This window comes from Chelonia mydas, chromosome 12 (assembly GCF_015237465.2).
Source record: "Chelonia mydas isolate rCheMyd1 chromosome 12, rCheMyd1.pri.v2, whole genome shotgun sequence".
Taxonomy (NCBI): domain Eukaryota; kingdom Metazoa; phylum Chordata; order Testudines; family Cheloniidae; genus Chelonia; species Chelonia mydas.
Window position 1 is genome coordinate 5,549,889 of NC_051252.2, and position 19,343 is coordinate 5,569,231.

Sequence of the window (19,343 nt, forward strand, 5' to 3'; positions counted from 1 at the left end):
GATACCTAGGCCATGGCATAAGCTACATACTGGTAAATACTGATTATTTATTTATTCAATATTTGTATGGTATTTATTAATTATTTTTATTATTATCCTCAGGTATCCCATAGACAAAATATGGAGGCAGTCTTGAATATGAAGCACTCCTCAACTGTATCTTATGAACAATGCATTATTTGCCAGCAAGTGAAAAAGGACAGTGTTGTTGCTTTTAGTGAACAGGGATTGGCTATAATACAAGAGGCAACCAATACAAGACAGAAACTCCGGGATTTCCAAAACAGGGATGCAACTGATAAACTTCTGTCAGCTCTTCAATCTGAATGCAGGCAATCATTACTTTGGCATAAAAACCGTTATGCAATGTGCACAGGTAAAGGTCAAATTAGCAGACTTGGAAATCCATTGAAGGTACTTCGTCACCCAGTCAGGGTGAACTGCAAACCCAGCCTTGTGTTACAATCATCAAAACTTTGACAGTACTTCAGAGCAAGTTCCCCACAGTGTACTGGAGTCTTTGCATTTTCTGCCAGGGTGAAAGTTCCAAACAAAAACTTTCTTCTGTAAAAACTGTTGAGAGCGAAGGCATATTTAGGCCTTAACAGAAGCCTGCTTTGGATTTTATGCGTCTGTTCTGATAACATTTAACAGCATAAACCTAAGTAGAACTACGTATATTAAGAAAATGCAGACTAATCGTGTTTAGTGTTGCGCGTGTGTAAGAAATTGCAGAGTAATCGTATTTATGAAAACAAGAAAAGATACAGTAACTATAAAACTAGAAAAGACCAGTTTGCACTAACACTAATCTTGTACTGAGAGAGGAGGAGAGATAACATGGAAATGAGAGACTAATAGGTATGTATAAGAAAAGAAAAGTGATAAATAAATGTGTGTAACAAAGAGAAGCTGATGCTGTATTGTCTGGTGCTGGAGGCAAACTGTGATGAGATCGTCCTGCTAAGCTTCAGAGCTTCTCACTTGTGAGTGTAATTGATCACTATTCTGAGTGTTTTGCCTTAATAAATATTCGTTAGACCCATCTGCTGAGTAAGTGAACCTCAGTCCGACAACATTCAAAATGAACAAACAAATCCGTGAGGCACCAAAGTATGAACATGAGCTCTGTGTATGCAGAGCGGGTGTAAGGAACCTTATAGCCTCAGAAGGGAAATACCACCCTAACTGCTAGAAACATCTCTTCAGAAAAGTAACAAAAAGTAAGCATGAAACCACTCAGCGAGGTAATGACTTGCCAGTGGTCTGAATTAGTACTGGGTTAAAACACTGCAGAAAAAGGCAGTTTGAACCTTTTATGGACTCCTTACAGTTTTCTCTCAAGTGAAGCCAGTGGAGAGGTCCACATTCATTTGTAAGCCATCTGGCAACCTTTAAAAAAAAAAAAAAAAAAACAACCCCCCCCATATTCTACATCTTGATGGTGCTTACGAGTTCACTGTCTTACATGATCAACCTGCTTCAGAGAGACAAACATTATTAGTGCCTTTCAAATTCCACCATATCCCTTTCTCTAAACCAGTGATTTTCAACCTTTTTTTCATTTGCAGACCCCTAAAATGGAGGTAAAACCCCTTTGGAAATACAACTTGTGGTCTGCGGACCCCTACCATAGAGTCTTAGACTGAAAACTGACTGAACAGAATTCAACTATAAATGTTGCACATGCTCTGCACGGAATTTGACGCCACATGAGAAAGGGTGCTAAACTGTGGGCTTCTATGGTAATGACAACACTTCTGGGTTTTGACCTGATAGGGGAGGGTATTCACATACTTTGATTGATCAGAAAAATGGAATGCCTTTTCTGGGATTTGAAACTTTATTTTCATAGTCACTTTTTGCGGATCCCTTAGACATAGTCTGTGGACCCCCAAGGGTCCAGGAACCACAGGCTGAAAACCTCCGCTCTAAACTGTTAAGACAGGGCAGGAGAAGAAAATGTATCAACTATTACAATATACAAGACTGAGCTGGAAGATGAATTTCTCTCAGTGATACATGTAGCACTGAAATTACGCTCAGATATACTTGCTCATCCCAGCTAAATGTCAGTGAGGAAGAGGCACTAGCCTGTGTGCCAAACAGTGATTACCAATGTTCCCTCTAATTTTTGACAGTCCATGTGCGCAAATTGTTGTGCTTCTGTGCAAATTTTTCTGCGCGCGGTGTTTCGCTGTGTGCACAGGGTTTAGGATCTGTGTGCGTGGGTACGGGAGGTAGAGGAAGTTGAGGTAGGGGACGTTGAAGAAAGTGATGATAACAAGGAGGAGGAAGAGGACACAGAAGATGACATTGCACAAGTACATGAAGATAAGACATGGGAATCACATATGCAGTGTTGTTGGAACTGTGTTGATCCCAGTATATTAAAGAGACAAGGTGTGTGAGGTGATATCTTCTGTTGGATCAACTTGTGCTGATGACAGAGCAAGCTTTCGAGCTTACACAGACCTCTTCTTTAGGTGTGGAGAGCTCTATGTAAGTGCAGAAGCTTACAATACAGAAGTTGGTCCAACAGACATCCACCTTGTCTCTAATATCCTGGAACAAACACGGCACAACAACACTGCATAGACAGATACTATGTAAGGAATTAGATATATACACTGAAAATGTGTTCTTAAATTCTGTATCAAGGTATAAGTCACCAGCAGACATGAAGAAACAAGTTTTCTGTCAGACAAAAGATGTTTATTTATCTCTCGGTCAGATTTAAATTAAGCATTGTAAGCTAATAAAATGGATGCCCATTTACATATGAAGTTATCAAAGAGGTTGGAAGTCAACAGGGCAGAAGCACAAAAGGGAAACTAACCACAGTACATACAATGAACTTTAGGGATATAAGAAGAAGGCAAACAAGACACCCCTTTATCCTGCACGTAGGAAGTAAATGGGCAGTGCATTTACACTCATGAAAACGGGATCTCAGCCAACCTTGGCTGAAGATACAGTAAAAGACATTGGGTGAGATAAATGTCTTTAGACAGGAGGTTAACCTGTTTGTTAAGTTTAGTCTCTAGAAAGTGTTATAATTTTGTTTCCAATATCCTTACTCACTATAACTTGAATCTTTGATAATAAACTTCTCCTTGTTTTCCCTATAATATATTTAAGTGCTGTGATATTAAGCAAGGTACTTCAGCTTCTGAGTTGAATCACACAAGCTGGTAGGTACACTGTTCCCTTAGGTACAGCAGACCTGGTATTTCTATCAGTGTTCAGTGGGAAAAGGGCTGGACACTACAGAAGAATGCTTCAAAGGTGCTTGAGGACTGGGGTGCACCTATTGCTAACCTGCAAGACAAGCTAAGGGCTGGCAGAGTCCAGAGGAAAGCGTGTGAGTGGCTACGTTGATGGTGTCAGGGAGCTGATACCGGGTTAAGCACAAGCAAGAGTCTCTCAAGCTAGATGCAGGGAGCAAGCAGGTTATTCACAGTCCTGGGTACCCTGAAAACCATCACACGCTCACTGGAGGTTTTAAAGAACAGGTTGGACAAACATCTGTTAGGGATGATCTAGATTTACTTGGTCCTGCCTCAGTGCAGGGGCTGGAATAGATGACCTCTTAAGAACCCTTCCAGCCCTATGTTTCTATGAATCTGTGTTTTTAATATGAGTACGGACCTTTCAGTGGCCTCTGATGGAAAGGTCAAATGTCATATTCGGGATTTATTTCTGTACTCAGCAGCCCATAATGAATGAGTGTACATCGAAATTAATTGTTAGGCATCCATTCCAAGCATCTATATATTCACACATACTCTGAAATCTTTATATGGTCATTATTATTTATGAATTAACAAAAGCTGTATAAAAGTAATACATAACATCACACTGTACCTGCAATAAAGGTGTCAGCTGCAAAATTAATGCTTGTTCATACAACAAGTTCAATTCAGCACAGCTGGAAAAAGACAGCTTTGAGGTATGCAGATAATAATGGACGTGCCTAAAGGTGAATCCATCTCTGTCGATGAATAGTCTTGGGTTTTCAGACGGAACCAAGGAAGAAGATTCTTTCCAAAGCAGAGATTCTGGAAACTGAGCAATTTTACTTTTAGGAATAGAGAAATGCCAGCCGCCAACATTAAAATGAATTGAGTCCTCTTCTGTAGATTCATTAACTATCTCTGGTTCCTTCTAATTGAAAAAGAAAATCATATCAATAGGCTAGAGTGAACAGGTAAGTTCTGAAGCAGGGTCTTATAATAATTTATTTTAAATGCCAGTGGTCTTTACATTTTGGATTTTCTATTTAGTGGCAGCACACTTAGTACACATTTTGGGCCTGATGAAAAAAGTATGCATATGACCAATTACCTTACCTACACAATCACTTGTGCATACAAACACCATATTTCACACAAGTATGGTAACTGTGCATGCAAATTAGGCACACAATACATAATTCGAAAGTCAGGTCCAAAATGTATAGTGAGTTTGTTACCATTGAATGAAAAGTAAAATTTAAAGAATCATATCATTTGTAGATGCGCAAATAAAATTGAGCATCTAGTAAGTACTTACATGTCTGACAACAATGGGCCTGACTATAATCACTTACACTGGTGTTTGACAGACCTGTAACTCAGTTGGCTTCAGTAAAGTTCAGTGATTTATATTAATGTGAGATCAGCCTGGCCCCAGTGTGTGTAGTAGCAGAAAACACATAGCAGTAAAATCCAAAATAGAACAGCGCTAATAAGGTACTATCCTAAACAACTCTGAATAACACATGAATGCATCTTACAACTATCACAGAAAAATATTTTGTTCCTATCTAGAAATGCATATATGAACTATTATTATGGAATGTCCAGTCACAATTCTGATTATTTCATAAGGGGCCGGGGGGGGGGGGGTATTGCCTGGGTACCCTAATTGTGAATTTCCAGAGGTTAACACATTTGGATTTCTTTTAAGGTGAACTTTAACCCTGAAGTACCTGTATTTTAATGCTTGTTTTTGAGATAATTACAACATCCCTGTAAAGTTTTTACTCTAATTTCTTATATATACACTTAACGTTAACTAATGCCTTCTTAAGATCATTTTAACTAGAAATTTCAGATGAAAATTTATATATCTTAAATTTATATCCATATGGCAAATTTCTTTAATCAAGAAAGACTAAAGTTAGATCATGCCTACATTATGATATGAGGCTGGTAAAACTGTCACTCAGGGGTGTGAAAAATCCCCCCCTCTTGTGCAACACAGTTAAACTGACCTAACCCCCAGTGTAGATAGCGCTAAGTCAATGGGAGGGCTTCTCTTGACAACATAGCTAACGCCTATCAGGGAGGTGGAATACCTCCGCCAATGGGAGAAGCCCTCCTGTAGGCATAGGAAGCATCTTTCCTGAAGCCCTACAGCAGCTATTCCTGGGGGAATTCTGCATCAAAAATTTCAAAATTGTGCACACAATATTTTAAAATTCTGCAAAATGCTGCACATTTACTTGTCAAAATAACACAATATAATCCTGCCAGTTTCAATTAGTTTGGTAATTTGTTTCAAATTACCTGTCAGCAAGTATGTCTGTAACAATACAGGCAACAAAAAAGATTCGGGAAATGTTTTTTGAAAAATTGAATCCTGACTAGGCATATTAATACAGAACTTAGAGTAATAGTTCATTTAAACTACAATACAAAAACATATTTCCTGCACCCCTCAGAAGCAGTGCAAAGCCTTGGGGAGTCAGGGGAAGGAGTCTGAGAATGAACCTGGAGGGTTGTTGGGTGTAGGTGGTAGAATTGTGGCACAGGTTTTTTGGCGGGGAGGGATTGTTAGGGAGTTGGGGAGCCTTCCCCATGCAGACCCTGGCTGACCCCTAGCCTCTCCCATTCAGTCAGGCACATCTGACCCTGTCCCCGTGTGTCCCTGCACTTCCATTAACGATTCAGCCAGGCATAGCAGCACATGTCTCCGTGTGGCCCTGCACTGCCACTCCCATTGAGCTCCAGGCTCAATGTCGTCACCCCACTACGTCATAGATTCATAGATATTTAGGTCAGAAGGGACTATTATGATCATCTAGTCTGACCTCCTGCACAACGCAGGCCACAGAATTTCACCCACCACTCCTACAAAAAAAACCTCACACCTATATCTGTGCTATTGAAGTCCTCAAATCGTAGTTTAAAGACTTCAAGGAGCAGAGAATCCTCCAGCAAGTGACCCATGCCCCATGCTACAGAGGAAGGCGAAAAACCTCCAGGGCCTCTTCCAATCTGCCCTGGAGAAAAATTCCTTCCCAACCCCAAATATGGCGATCAGTTAAACCCTGAGCATATGGGCAAGATTCATCAGCCAGATACCCAGGAAAGAATTTTCTGTAGTAACTCGGATCTCACCCCATCTAATAGCCCATCACAGGCCATTGGGCCTATTTATGAATATTTAATTACCAAAACCATGTTATCCCATCATACCATCTCCTCCATAAACTTATCGAGTTTAATCTTAAAGCCAGATAGATCTTTTGCCCCCACTGCTTCCCGTGGAAGGCTATTCCAAACCTTCACTCCTCTGATGGTTAAAAACCTTCGTCTAATTTCTAGTCTAAATTTCCTAGTGGCCAGTTTATATCCATTTGTTCTTGTGTCCACAATTGTACTGAGCTTAAATAATTCCTCTCCCTCTCTGGTATTTATCCCTCTGATATATTTATAGAGAGCAATCATATCTCCCCTCAACCTTCTTTTAGTTAGGCTAAACAAGCCAAGCTCCCTGAGTCTCCTTTCATAAGACAAGTTTTCCATTCCTCGGATCATCCTAGTAGCCCTTCTCTGTACCTGTTCCAGTTTGAATTCATCCTTCTTAAACATGGGAGACCAGAACTGCACACAGTATTCCAGGTGAGGTCTCACCAGTGCCTTGTATAACGGTACTAAAACCTCCTTATCCCTACTGGAAATACCTCGCCTCATGCATCCCAAGACCACATTAGCTTTTTTCACAGCCATATCACATTGGCAGCTCATAGTCATCCTATGATCAACCAATACTCCAAGGTCCTTTTCCTCCTCCGTTACTTCTAATTGATGCGTCCCTAGCTTATAATTAAAATTCTTGTTATTAATCCCTAAATGCATGACCTTACACTTCTCACTATTAAATTTCATCCTATTACTATTACTCCAGTTTACAAGGTCATCCAGATCCTCCTGTAGGGTATCCCTGTCCTTCTCTAAATTGGCAATACCTCCCAGCTTTGTATCATCCGCAAACTTTATTAGCACACTCCCACTTTTTGTGCCAAGGTCAGTAATAAAAAGATTAAATAAGATTGGTCCCAAAACCAATCCTTGAGGAACTCCACTGGTAACCTCCCTCCAGCCTGACACTTCACCTTTCAATAGGACCCGTTGTAGTCTCCCCGTTAACCAATTCCTTATCTACCTTTCAATTTTCCTATTGATCCCCATCTTATCCAATTTAACTAATAATTCCCCATGTGGCACGGTATCAAATGCCTTACTAAAATCTAGGTAAATTAGATCCACTGCGTTTCCTTTGTCTAAAAAATCTGTTACTTTCTCAAAGAAGGAGATCAGGTTGGTTTGGCACGATCTACCTTTCGTAAAACCATGTTGTATTTTGTCCCATTTACCATTGACTTCAATGTCCTTAACTACCTTCTCCTTCAAAATTTTTTCCAAGACCTTGCATACTACAGATGTCAAACTAACAGGCCTATAATTACCCGGATCACTTTTTTTCCCTTTCTTAAAAATAGGAACTATGTTAGCAATTCTCCAATCATACGGTACAACCCCTGAGTTTACAGATTCATTAAAAATTCTTGCTAATGGGCTTGCAATTTCATGTGCCAATTCCTTTAAGATTCTTGGATGAAGATTATCTGGGCCCCCCGATTTAGTTCCATTAAGCTGTTTGAGTTTCGCTTCTACCTCAAATATGGTGATGTCTACCTCCATATCCTCATTCCCATTTGTCATGCTACCATTATCCCTAAGATCCTGATTAAAGACTGAGGCAAGGTATTTGTTTAGATATTGGGCCATGCCTAGATTATCCTTGACCTCCACTCCATCCTCAGTGTTTAGCGGTCCCACTTCTTCTTTCTTTGTTTTCCTCTTATTTATATGACTATAGAACCTGTTACTATTGGTTTTAATTCCCTTTGCAAGGTCCAACTCTACTTGACTTTTAGCCTGTCTCACTTTATCCCTACATGTTCTGACCTCAATAAGGTAGCTTTCCTTGCTGATCCCTCCCTTCTTCCACTCCCTATATGCTTTCTGCTTTTTCTTAATCACCTCTCTGAGATGCTTGCTCATCCAGCTTGGTCTACAACTCCTGCCTATGATTTTTTTCCCCTTACTTCGGATGCAGGCTTCCGATAGCTTCTGCAGCTTTGATTTAAAATAATCCCAGGCCTCCTCTACCTTTAGATCCATAAATTCTTCAGTCCAATCCACTTCCCTAACAAATTTCCTTAATTTTTGAAAGTCAGCCCTTTTGAACTCAAAAACCCTAGCTGCAGATTTATTTTTATTAATCCTTCCGTTCAGTTTGAACTGAATTAGCTCATGATCACTTGAGCCAAGATTATCCCCTACAACCATTTCTTCTATGAGGTCCTCACTACCCACCAAAACCAAATCTAAAATGGCATCCCCTCTACTCGGTTCAGCAACTACTTGCTGAAGGAATCCATCAGCTATCGCATCTAGGAAAATCTGACCCCTATTATTATTACTAGCACTCATCCTCCAGTCTATACCTGGGAAGTTAAAGTCTCCCATGATCACACAGTTTCCATTAGTATTTACTTTATTAAAAACATTAAAAAGGGCTCTATCCATATCAGATCCCGGTGGTTTATAGCACACCCCAAGCACTATCCCAGGGCAGGCTCTAATAGTTTTCTTCCCCAATTTAATTTTTGCCCAGACGGACTCAGTCATATCCATTTCATCGCTTCTTATTTCTTTACATTCTATCTCATCATTGATATACAGTGCTACTCTACCACCTTTACCTTTATTTCGGTCTTTCCTAAACAGCACATACCCTTCAATACCTGTAGCCCAGTCATGACTACTATTCCACCATGTTTCTGTTATCCCTATAATATCTGGTTTCACTTCCTGCACCAGTAGCTCTAGTTCCTCCATTTTGTTACCTAGGCTCCTCGCATTAGTGTACAAACATCTTAATTTTTGCTGTTTGGCCTCACTCACATTCTGTACCCTATTAGGCACGGTCATTTTACTACCAGTATAACCTATTAGACTGGTATCTACACTGCCCTTCTTCCTACCCACGGCTGTATCCACTCTTACTTCATTTTCTTTCCTCTCAATGCTAAATTCTGGCGTGGAGATTACCTGGACATCTCCCAACCATCTCCCCCTAATTCCTAGTTTAAAGCTCTCTTAATCAGTTGTGCCAGCCTCCATCCTAGAAGTCTATTTCCTTCCCTACTCAGATGAAGTCCATCCCGAGAGACTGTCCTCTATCCATGAATGCCTCCCAGTGGCCATACATCCCAAAGCCCTCCTTATAGCACCACTGCCTAAGCCATCTGTTGATAGTCATAATCTTGTCACACCTTTGTTGCCCTTCTCTAGGAACAGGCAGAATCCCACTAAAGATCATCTGAGCCTCAATCCTTAAGCGTCTTCCCCAGCCTAGCACAGTCTCCCTTAATACTTTCCAGCGAGAATCTAGCCGTATCATTTGTTCCCACATGAAGGATAATTAGGGGATTCTTTCCTGCTCCCTTTAGAATCCTTTTCAACCTCAGGTCTACATCCCGTATCTTAGCACCTGGAAGACAGCACACCCTCCTATTCTCCGGATCAGCTCTGGTTACAGGCCTATCTATTCTTCTCAGTAAAGAGTCCCCAATCACATAGACCTGTCTTTTCCTAGTGACGGTGCTATTCTCCAGTCTATCCCCTGTTCCCTCTGGCTGCAAGTTCTTTCCATTCCTATTCTCCCTTGTCATCCTCTTTAACCCATCCTGTATCCTCCTGGGGCTCATATTTGGTGTAATCTCCATTAACTCTTCCCCTTTTCCTATAGGACTAGCGCTCTTCTCTTCTTCCTTGCCCTTCCACCTTCAGTGACTACCTGCTGAGCCCCTTCTTCATTTTCCAACTCTGCATACCTATTCTTAAGCTCTATTTCTCCTTCACTAGCCCGTCTTTTCCTCTGCCTGGTTCTTTTAGTCACATGCTTCCACTGACCACTTTCCTCACCCAGTCTCCCCTCAGAATTCCCAGTCCTGCTTCCATCTGCAAGTCTGAGATTTTCCCTTCAGACACCTCATGTCTTTGCTCCATAATCTGCTCAAACCCCTTCCTAAACTCTACCAGACTTTCCACCTGCATCTCCAAACCTCGGATCTTTTCCTCCATCAGCTCTATCAGACGGCACTTCATACAGACAAAACTCTTACCAGGTTCCCCCTCCAGGATCATGTACATACCGCAGCTTCCACATCCAGTCATCTTCATTGTGTCTTCCGCTACATGGGTCACTCCCACTGCTACCTCTGTATCTGTCATTGCCTTCCCACCTAAACCCTGTTAATCTGGGAAACACAAACCACACCAAAACACCACCCCCCACAGCAAAAAACAAGCACCACAAGACAAACTCCCCTTACAGACTCCCCTGTTTACAGCTCTGTTTGCTGGCTCCTGTGCCGCTGCAGCTGTCTGTGCCTCCACCCCAGTCTGTCCCCCCACTAGTCCTTCTGAACCCCAGTCTTTGTGAACCCCCTTCAGCCCATGTGCCCCGCTCTGTCCATCCCTCCCCCATATCCCATGACTCCTCACCTGGCCACGGGGGCAGGGCACTGTGAGGAAGGCAGCCTCTGCCCCCTCCCTCTCTGTGGCTGGCTGCTCCAGCCTCTGAACCAGCTGCTCTCTCTTCTGGCACCACATCAGCCACTAGTGGGTGAAAGATGCAATTGCAGCATGACCCCTTTCGCAGCTTCCCTTTGCCTCCGCCTCCAAATAAATTATTCTGTGGGGAGGGGGATCTGGGGAGAATATTAATTCTACACTTGCACAGTAGCACAGAATTCCCCCAGGAATAAGCAGCACAGCTGCAGCATTTTATGTGTAAACCTGCCCTTAGTTTGCAAAGTTTTGTGCAAGCAACCTTAACTTTGATACGGCATTCAAAAGTTAAGCAAGTCTTATATTCTTAAAAGTTTTCTCAACATACTTTTTGGTGCCGAATTCCCTGGTGTTTTTGGCTTTTTAAGACTAAGGAATTGCAGGAATTGCCACTGTAGCATTTTAAGTGTAGACAAGCCCTGAGTCATTTTCCTGTTGTTGCCCCTTTTGGCCTGAGCAGTTAGCCAATACCTAGGGCCTTGCCAGACTGTTTCCATGAGGGAAAAAATATTGATTATGTAAGTCAGGTATTACTTTGGTGCAATCCTGTTTATTTACCAAGCGTAAAATCTTGTTTCCTTGAACACAGTGGGAAAAAAACCAACACAGGCAGTTTCTTGGCTCACTATTTCAAAGCCTGCCTCTCCATATCTCTGCTTCATGTCTGGTCCACACTCATGACTTCTCTCTCACTTCTTGTTCGGTTTCTGCTTCTACCACACACAGATACACACAGCTGCAGCCAATCAATCCCCTCACCTCTGTGTTTGCAGTTAGTCCCAGGAAACACAGGACAACAGGCAGAAAACAAGGCTAACACTATGTCTACACTACAGACCTTACAGCGGCACAGCTGTACCACTGGAGCTGTGCCGCTGTAAGGTCTCCCATGTAGCTGCTCTAATTAACAAACCCCTAACGAGTGGAGGTACTATGTCAGCAGGAGAACATCTCCCGCCAACACAGTGCTGTTCACACCAGTACTTTTGTTGGTGAAACTTTTGTCAGTCAGGTTTTTTTTCCACACCCCTGACTGACTAAAGTTTTACTGGCAAAAGTGCTAGTGTAGCCATAGCCTTAGTTTCTGATTGGCATCATAATATAGCCCATTGCTTTGGGCAATGGCTTCCTAATGTTTCCAGTTATCACTACATGAAGCAGCATTTAGTTGCTCCACACATTGAACAAAGTTTGTGATTGTCTCTTTATCAAAGACACACCTGACAGCAGCCATTTACACTTTCCAGCATAACACTCTGAAATGTCCCAATAAAACAGCTATCCTCATATAGTGTGTCCCATTGAAGAAGAGTATGCTGTAGTAATATTTTATATTTACATAGCACCTTTCATTTTATACACATAAAGCATCATGGAACTGCAGCAGCCGCTGTGGAGGAGAGCAACAGCCAACAGACAGGCACAGAGTGCACTACATAATTACTCCAGGGCAAACTAATGAACTCTTACTCTAACAAAATGCATCATGGATTTTTTTTTGTTTGTTTAACATCTACGCACTTCCAACACAGTCTCACTATTTAAAGGTCCAGCCTGAAACAGCCACACAGTAAACTGCAGCAAACTCAGTGAACTTGAAGCTGAGCTGCTCTATACTGCATCTGGTTTCAAAGGCTCTCCAATGGACCATCCTGCAGCCTGAAATCTCTGGAGTCAGGAAGTGTCAGAAAGAAAGGAACAAAACTGTTTGAGGACAGCCCAATCAACTCCAACAGGAACGGTGGGCTCCACACCTGGCTCTTCCAATCTCCAGCTGTGTGGCTTCTGTGCTCCAATCTCCCTGCCTGTAATATGACAATTACGTGAACTGCTCTGCATCAGTGAATGCAACACTCAGGCCTCGACTTCCCAGAAACAGAAAGTGAAGTAATGAAATCAGCTGCAATTCACACCAACTATTTCAGCACAAGTCTGCATGTGGATGCCAGTTTTGGGAGAAGAGGGCCCCAAACTCAAGTCAGTTTAAACAAAACAAAAAAGATTTGAGAGCATCTACGCATGGACCGGCACTGAAAGCTCCGATTAAACCCAACTGCAATGACGCAGTGCCAGTCTCTGTGCATACAAAGCCTCAGGGACAAGCTGGCTGGGCAGACACCAACCATGATGCCCTCAACTGTGACATGAGGAATCCATTACAATTAGATCTCCATCACAGGAGAGCAATAGAGACAATGTTTGCACATCGACTCATGCATTGCTCGGAACACCTGGGCGAAAAGGTACCCTCCCCAGCCCGAGCCAAATGAGCGAGTGAGGGTGGGGGAAAGCAAGCAATGGACGGAGGGGGGATGGAGTGAGCGGGGTGAGGCCTCGGAGAAGGGGCGGGACAGGGATGCTCAGATTGTGCTATTACAAAGTTGGCAACCCTCCCAACTTCTCCCTCCTCCGCCCACAATGCTCCCAGAGGAGGGATGCCCCCTGTTCCCCCTTTGATCCCGTGTGGGCCTTTGTTCCCTCTCCCCCTTGCATCCCAGGGAGGCTGCTCTCTCCTCCCCCCTTTGATCCCATAAGGGGCCACTCTCTCCTTCTCCCTTTGATCCCATGGGGGGCAGCTCTCTCCTCCCCCCTTTGGCTGCTCCCTCCCCCTTGATCCCATGGGGGGCAGCTCTCTCCTCCCCACTTTAATCCCATGGGGGGCCGCTCTCTCCTCCGCCCATTGGCTGCTCCCTCCCCCTTGATCCCATGGGGGGCAGCTCTCTCCTCCCCACTTTAATCCCATGGGGGGGCCGCTCTCTCCTCCCCCCTTTGGCTGCCCCCTCCCCTTTGATCCCATGGGGGCAGCTCTCTCCTCCCCGTTTTGATCCCATGGGGGGCAGCTCTCTCCTCCCCACTTTGATCCCACGGGGGTGGCCCACTTTCCCCTCTTTGATCCCAGACGGGGCCGCTCTCCCCCCTCTGATCCAGGGGGCGCCGCCCGCTCCTCTCCGTTCATGGTCCATACCATGGTGAAGGCGGCGGCGGCGGCCCCTCTTCCCGCGCGGGCGGGGCGGGGCGGGAGGGCGCTGGACTGAGGTTCCAGTAACGGGCCCCGCCGCGGGGCTGCGCGCGCCCTCCATCTTCCGATCTCTGCGCGTGCCGCCGCCCTCCCTTGTCCTAGGCGCGCGCGCGCGGTGTGGGGCTCTCTCTCGCGCGCGCGCGGTGGGTGTTTGGCTGCGTTGCCCGGCAACAGGCGGGGATGGCGCTGCAGCTGGAGCTCAGCGAGGCCTGGATCCGGGAGCAGGCGGCGCTGCGGGGAATTGGCCCAGGTACCGCCCCCGGCAGGCCTGGGGATGCGGGAAATGCTGACGGGGCAGCACCAGGGTCCTGGGGGCAGAACGGGGGCCCCAGGGTATTTGGGGGCAGGGGCTTGAGGCATGCGCCTGGGGAGGGAGAATCAGGGCCCCAGGGTATTTGGGGGGCGGCAGCAGGGACTTGGGGTGTAATCAGGGCCCCAGGGTATTTGGGGGCGGCAGCAGGGGGCGGTACTGGGGCAGCCGGCAGCGCACAGCACGGGTACTGGGCGACACTGGGGTAGGCAGGGGCGTTTGTGGAACCGTCATGGCTGGAAGCACAGGACCCCAGGGAGCAGCGATCGCCCGTGAGTATCAGGACCGACCGCCCGGGAAACGACGCTCATTCAACGGGGCAAGAGCGCTAGTAGCCATCCGTGCAGGTGCACGCCGCAGCCAGGCACATAAGATAAGTGGTGGCCCGTTTCCCAGGCTCCACGTCAACAGGAAACGTCTGTGCTTGCTTAGGCCCACCATAATAGGACCCTGGTTTTTATGATGCCTCGGGGTCTGACCAATTAAATATTTTAGTAATAGTAAAAGGTGTCCCTTTGATATGAAACCATATGCCAGCCCATTGTCGTAGGGGGAGGTCAGCATCAGGGTATATAGAAGTGTACAACGCTGGTTCTGATACATTATCTGGGAGTTGTTAATACCTCCTTACTTCCATAAACAAAATTGAAGGTCATGGCAATAGCTGAAATAGTGATGGACAGCGGGACCCGCACAAAGGTATCATTTGCGTAAGATGCACGAGCCCTGTTGAAGGGACACATTCCTGTAGACAAAGTGCTGCAAGCACAGAGTGGGGAACAAACAGGACCTGCACAGTCTTCGCAGCATTTTCTAGCTCGTCACGCAGTAGCGTGCACAGACGCAAAACAGCAGTATGATTCAGAGGGATCTTTGAAGTGGGAACATCTGACAATCAGTATTATGATGCATAGTCTGTTCAATCTCTCTGGTGGTCTGTGGAGTCAGAGAAACATGTCTCTCCTTTGGCACACTCATTTGCACGCTGCAAATACTATCAGCGCTGAGTAGGACAACAATAAACAGCGGGAAGGCACCACCCCCTAATGGCTAGATTCACAAAAAAAAAAAAAAAGGACTTAGGTGGTTAACTCCCTCTTAAGGTGCCTAAGACCAACACTTAGGCCCACTCCCATTCACAAAAAACATTGCTCAACTGCCAGCTGAAGTTCCTAGGTGCCTAACCTTCTGCCACGGGGTACAAGCAGAGCCACCTACGTCCTGTCACTTGGCAACTAAGCGCTGGCAGGATTCTCAAGCTAGGCTTTTCCCCAGCTATTTCCCGTGCAGGGCCCAATCCAGTAGGCATGACCTGAGTCCACCAGATTGAGCCCTACATAAAAGACAGTCATTGTGGGCATGTGTGTAGCCCTGGACTAGTCATTAGGGCACTCCTATAGATCCAGATATGAATCCCTATTCTAGCTGATTCAGAGCCCTTACATTTTCTCTCATCTTTCTTCTCTCACTTCCCTCCAGTGCCCTTTCGTATTCTACACCCATCCATGCACTCACTACAGCACACCTACTCACACATAGAAGTGGTGAAATTTCACCATACACATCACAGACAGAGGACTAATCCCGCTAGCAAAATGCCTGTGTGAAAGATGAGAACTTCCTACTGTCCCATGTCATTACCCAGGTGAGAAGCCAACACCCTCCAGCCCCCAGCCTGCTGTGTGAAGCAAGCATGAATAGTCTTTTTCTGTTCATTGCTCTCATTCAGAAGCTTCCTGGTTGCTGCAAGGGTTGGTTTGTGTCCCCATATCCCTCCCTCAGCTTTCTGGCTGTTGCATGGAGGTTTCTTACTTTATCCTTCCCTAGTCTGTTCATCTTGTTTTCTTCTCCAGCACACAGCTCCATTCCCTCATTCTGCCAAGCAGCAGAAAAGAGAACTTGATTAGACTTTTGTCAGTTTCATGATTGGCCACAAGATACTGAATATCAGTAGTGAAAACTGAGGAGAACCAGGTTAGTTTTCACTCAGCTGCTGTGTGGAATAGCTCTGAACAGCAGCAAAAGCACTGGCACTATCTGCAAATTCACACCGACAGCACCGCATCTGTTACACTCTGGTTCTGAGTTTTGTTTGTAGCCATATGGGCTGGAAGCTATAGTTTATTTTTAAATTAACTCAGTTCTGCAGTAGTTGATGGCAGTTGCCCGGAAAATATGCCTACTAGCAACACTGTCAAGTGGAGCTGTCAAGCCCTGCTCTGAACAGAAATTAATTCTTGGCTGAATGTTCCCAAGGCTGGCTACACAGTCAGTGTGTGGTTATGGTAGTTCGGCTGTAGTGAGATCAGTTGAGTGTACGCAATCAACAGGTTAATTAAAAAAGCTGGAATGGCAAGGACTGTATTTCTTTCAGTGCTGTAGCAGCATAATGTTAGCCATACCAACGGAGAGAGAGCTACAGACATCCAGAGATGCTCAGACAGGATGAACATTAAGCCAGGTATAGAACATGATCACGTCACACAAGAAGGGAGTGATCATAACAATTTACAGTTCTCACCTGCTGTCAGGAGACCAAATCTTCTAAGGTTCAATGCAAACAAACTCCAGGCTGAGGCTGAGCTGCTGTGGAGGTAATTCCTAGTCTTTCATATACAGCAAAATCCTTTTGCAGAAAATCCCTTAAACGTTGCTCTCTTCCAACTGAGTTCTTGCAAAGCTTATCCATGCATGGTCTTTGTAATGGGGTTGGCACCCGCCTCTCATGAGTTCCCCCTTTCTTTGGCCAATGTACCTGCAGTCACAGTTCTTTTCAGGGGTGGCACTCACATCATGCGGGGGGGCCCCCCCTTGGTTGGTTGGGTGTGATCCTGCGTTTGGGTTTAGTTTTTTCAACAGGATGGCACCCACCTCTTGTGAGCAACCCCCAGCCAATGGTTCTCTCAACAGGTCTTCGGCAACTCAGCCCTCCAGCCAAGTTGCATACGCTGTCCCCAGTTCCTGGTATGGGGCTGTAGTTCCTGGCCCTGGAATGGGGCTGTAGTTCTTAGGCTTTTTCCCAGAGGCACTGCCTTCTTCAACCACCCAGCCGGAGCCCATCTTGGTACCCTCAGCTGCTGTCTTTTTCAGCAGCCCTCCCTGGGCTCAGTCTGCAACCAGACTAGCAGGACTCATCTCGATACCCTTATCTGGTCTGTCCAGGTTCTGTGCTCAGTTCCCACACTGACCTTTTCATGATCCTGCTGCTATTCTAGCCAGCCAGCCAGGCACCCAGTCTTTGACAACCTTCCCTGGGTGGTTCTGTCAGGAGAGCTCTCTTCAGTGAGCTGTCCATGGTCCTGCTCCTGTTTGTCTAGCCAGCCAGGCACCCAGTCCTCCCTCATCAAGCTCCACACAGCAACTGAAGACTCTGCTTTGCTGCTTGCCTTTTATCTGGCCCCTTGTTGGTCGCTCCATCTTATTCCGCTCCAGCGGCCCCTCTGATTGGCTGCTTCTCTGCATCCACTCTAGGCTGCCTGGAGGACTTCTCACTGCTCTATTCTGGGGCAGTGAGACACAGAGCCCCAAGGCCTCCACCGTCTTCATGTTGTGACTCAAATGACCGTAGTAGCTGAAGATTGGCCCAAGGTGTGTCCAGATGCTGATAGACAACTGGAAGAGAAACTTGGTGAGAAGCCAGCAGGGCATGGCAGACCTGGAATAAACACTCTACCCAGGGATCAAGACATGCCAGAATGCTTTGGAATACCATTCTGGCACTTTTCGAGGAAGTACCAGAAGTGTGTTATGGCACTTTTTTTTTTAATAAGGACTTGCCCACTTACTTTACCAGTGCAGAGTATTTCCCCTAATGTAGATAATGTTGGGTCATGGTAACAGACACCAGCAGAATAGAGTGCTATATAAGCCCAAATTTCCTATTTCCCCTCCAGGTTAGTTCCCCTGTGGAGCTCTAAAGGGTATGACACAACATAAGTCAGTTTTCTATGGTGGGTCTGGACACTATAGTCCTGAAATAAGGGTTATTTTAAAGGAAGTACTACTGTGATTTCCCCCCTCTTCTAGGGGGCATTCACCACAGAATTCTAGTGGGGCCAGATTTTCTCTCAAAAAAAGGGCACTTCAGCTCACTGTTACTGAACAAGAGAGACCTCTAAAAATGAAAAAGTAAGGCTCTTGCACATACAAGGAGCTGATGAAACTGGGGTTATTGAACAATCTAAAATATAAGTTACATTCAGTTTTTAGAAAACTAGGAGAGACCTTAGGGCCTTTACAAGTTCTTTCCTTTCAGAACAGGTGGAGTCCCTCTCACTGCAGGGAACATATGCAGGGAAAATCCACTCCCTTGGAGATGCCTTCAAAAATTTTAAAAGTCTCCAATCATTAGATCTGTCCAGAAATATGATTGTCAGTCTAGAGGTAAGTTCCCCATTCTCTGTTGAACTCTCTACAACCTCAAGAGACTTTGTAAGAGGTTTGCTGTTATAAAGGATTAACAATTTATTTTTTAAAAAATCTAGTCAATCTGATAACCTGACTAAAACAAACTAATTTCCTTTCACCTCAGGCAGGGAAAAACTTTTCATGATTACCCTTTTGGTAACCCAGCAGTTCCATTCCCTCCTCCAGGCAAAGAGTTCTGTTTCCTTCTTTTAGGTGGGGAAATTAATTTGGGACCTGTAAAAGCAATTCCAGTTCTCCCTTGTGACAAAGCAAAGGGGAAAAAACAACGAACCAAAAAAACCCCAAGGGATTCGCTCCTGACTACATAGTATCAACCAAAAACCCCAAAAGAACTTGTACCTCCCTTTTCAGCAGGGTAGACAAGCACTCATAAAGATGTCCAGCTCCTCAGGTTCAGAGTAACCATTCTACAGTTTTTCTTAGCTCGTTTTCCTCTGGGTTGACTTTCTCTGCAATCAAACTTCTCTTAGCAAGCATGGCTGGCTTCCCACCTCCCAAGCACCCCTTTGCGGTGCTACAGCTCCCTGCCTCAGTTTCCACTTACTACAGCTGGGTCACTCTCAGAGTTCAATCACCTTTCCAGGTAACAAAAGTTAAAAAAAAAAAGTTCTGCAGAAATGAATATTGATTGTGACTGAAGCCCTCCAAACTATTCAATCAAATGGGTGTGTGG

The 19,343-nt window shown here is 45.0% G+C and overlaps 2 protein-coding genes across 5 annotated transcripts in view; one reads left to right on the plus strand and one right to left on the minus strand.

Moving 5' to 3' along the window:
• Positions 1-14,024, minus strand: part of KCTD19 (potassium channel tetramerization domain containing 19) — a 47,391-nt gene extending 33,367 nt beyond the window's left edge. The window contains exons 1-2 of one of the 2 annotated variants that reach the window (XM_043526237.1): positions 13,879-14,024; positions 3,868-4,068 (exon numbers count right to left, since the gene is read on the minus strand). In XM_043526237.1, the coding sequence (XP_043382172.1) occupies positions 3,868-4,068; positions 13,879-13,881 (204 nt within the window). In that variant the 5' untranslated portion in view covers positions 13,882-14,024. Of the gene's footprint in view, positions 1-3,867; positions 4,168-13,878 lie in introns of both variants that reach the window. The other variant, XM_043526236.1, reaches the window with a different exon arrangement.
• Positions 14,025-14,083: 59 nt separating this feature from the next.
• The window catches only part of LRRC36 (leucine rich repeat containing 36), a 40,462-nt gene continuing 35,202 nt past the window's right edge, over positions 14,084-19,343 (plus strand). For 2 of the 3 annotated variants that reach the window (XM_043526238.1, XM_043526239.1), the window contains exons 1-2: positions 14,104-14,182; positions 18,498-18,625. In XM_043526238.1, the coding sequence (XP_043382173.1) occupies positions 14,113-14,182; positions 18,498-18,625 (198 nt within the window). In that variant the 5' untranslated portion in view covers positions 14,104-14,112. Of the gene's footprint in view, positions 14,183-18,497; positions 18,626-19,343 lie in introns of all 3 variants that reach the window. The other variant, XM_043526240.1, reaches the window with a different exon arrangement.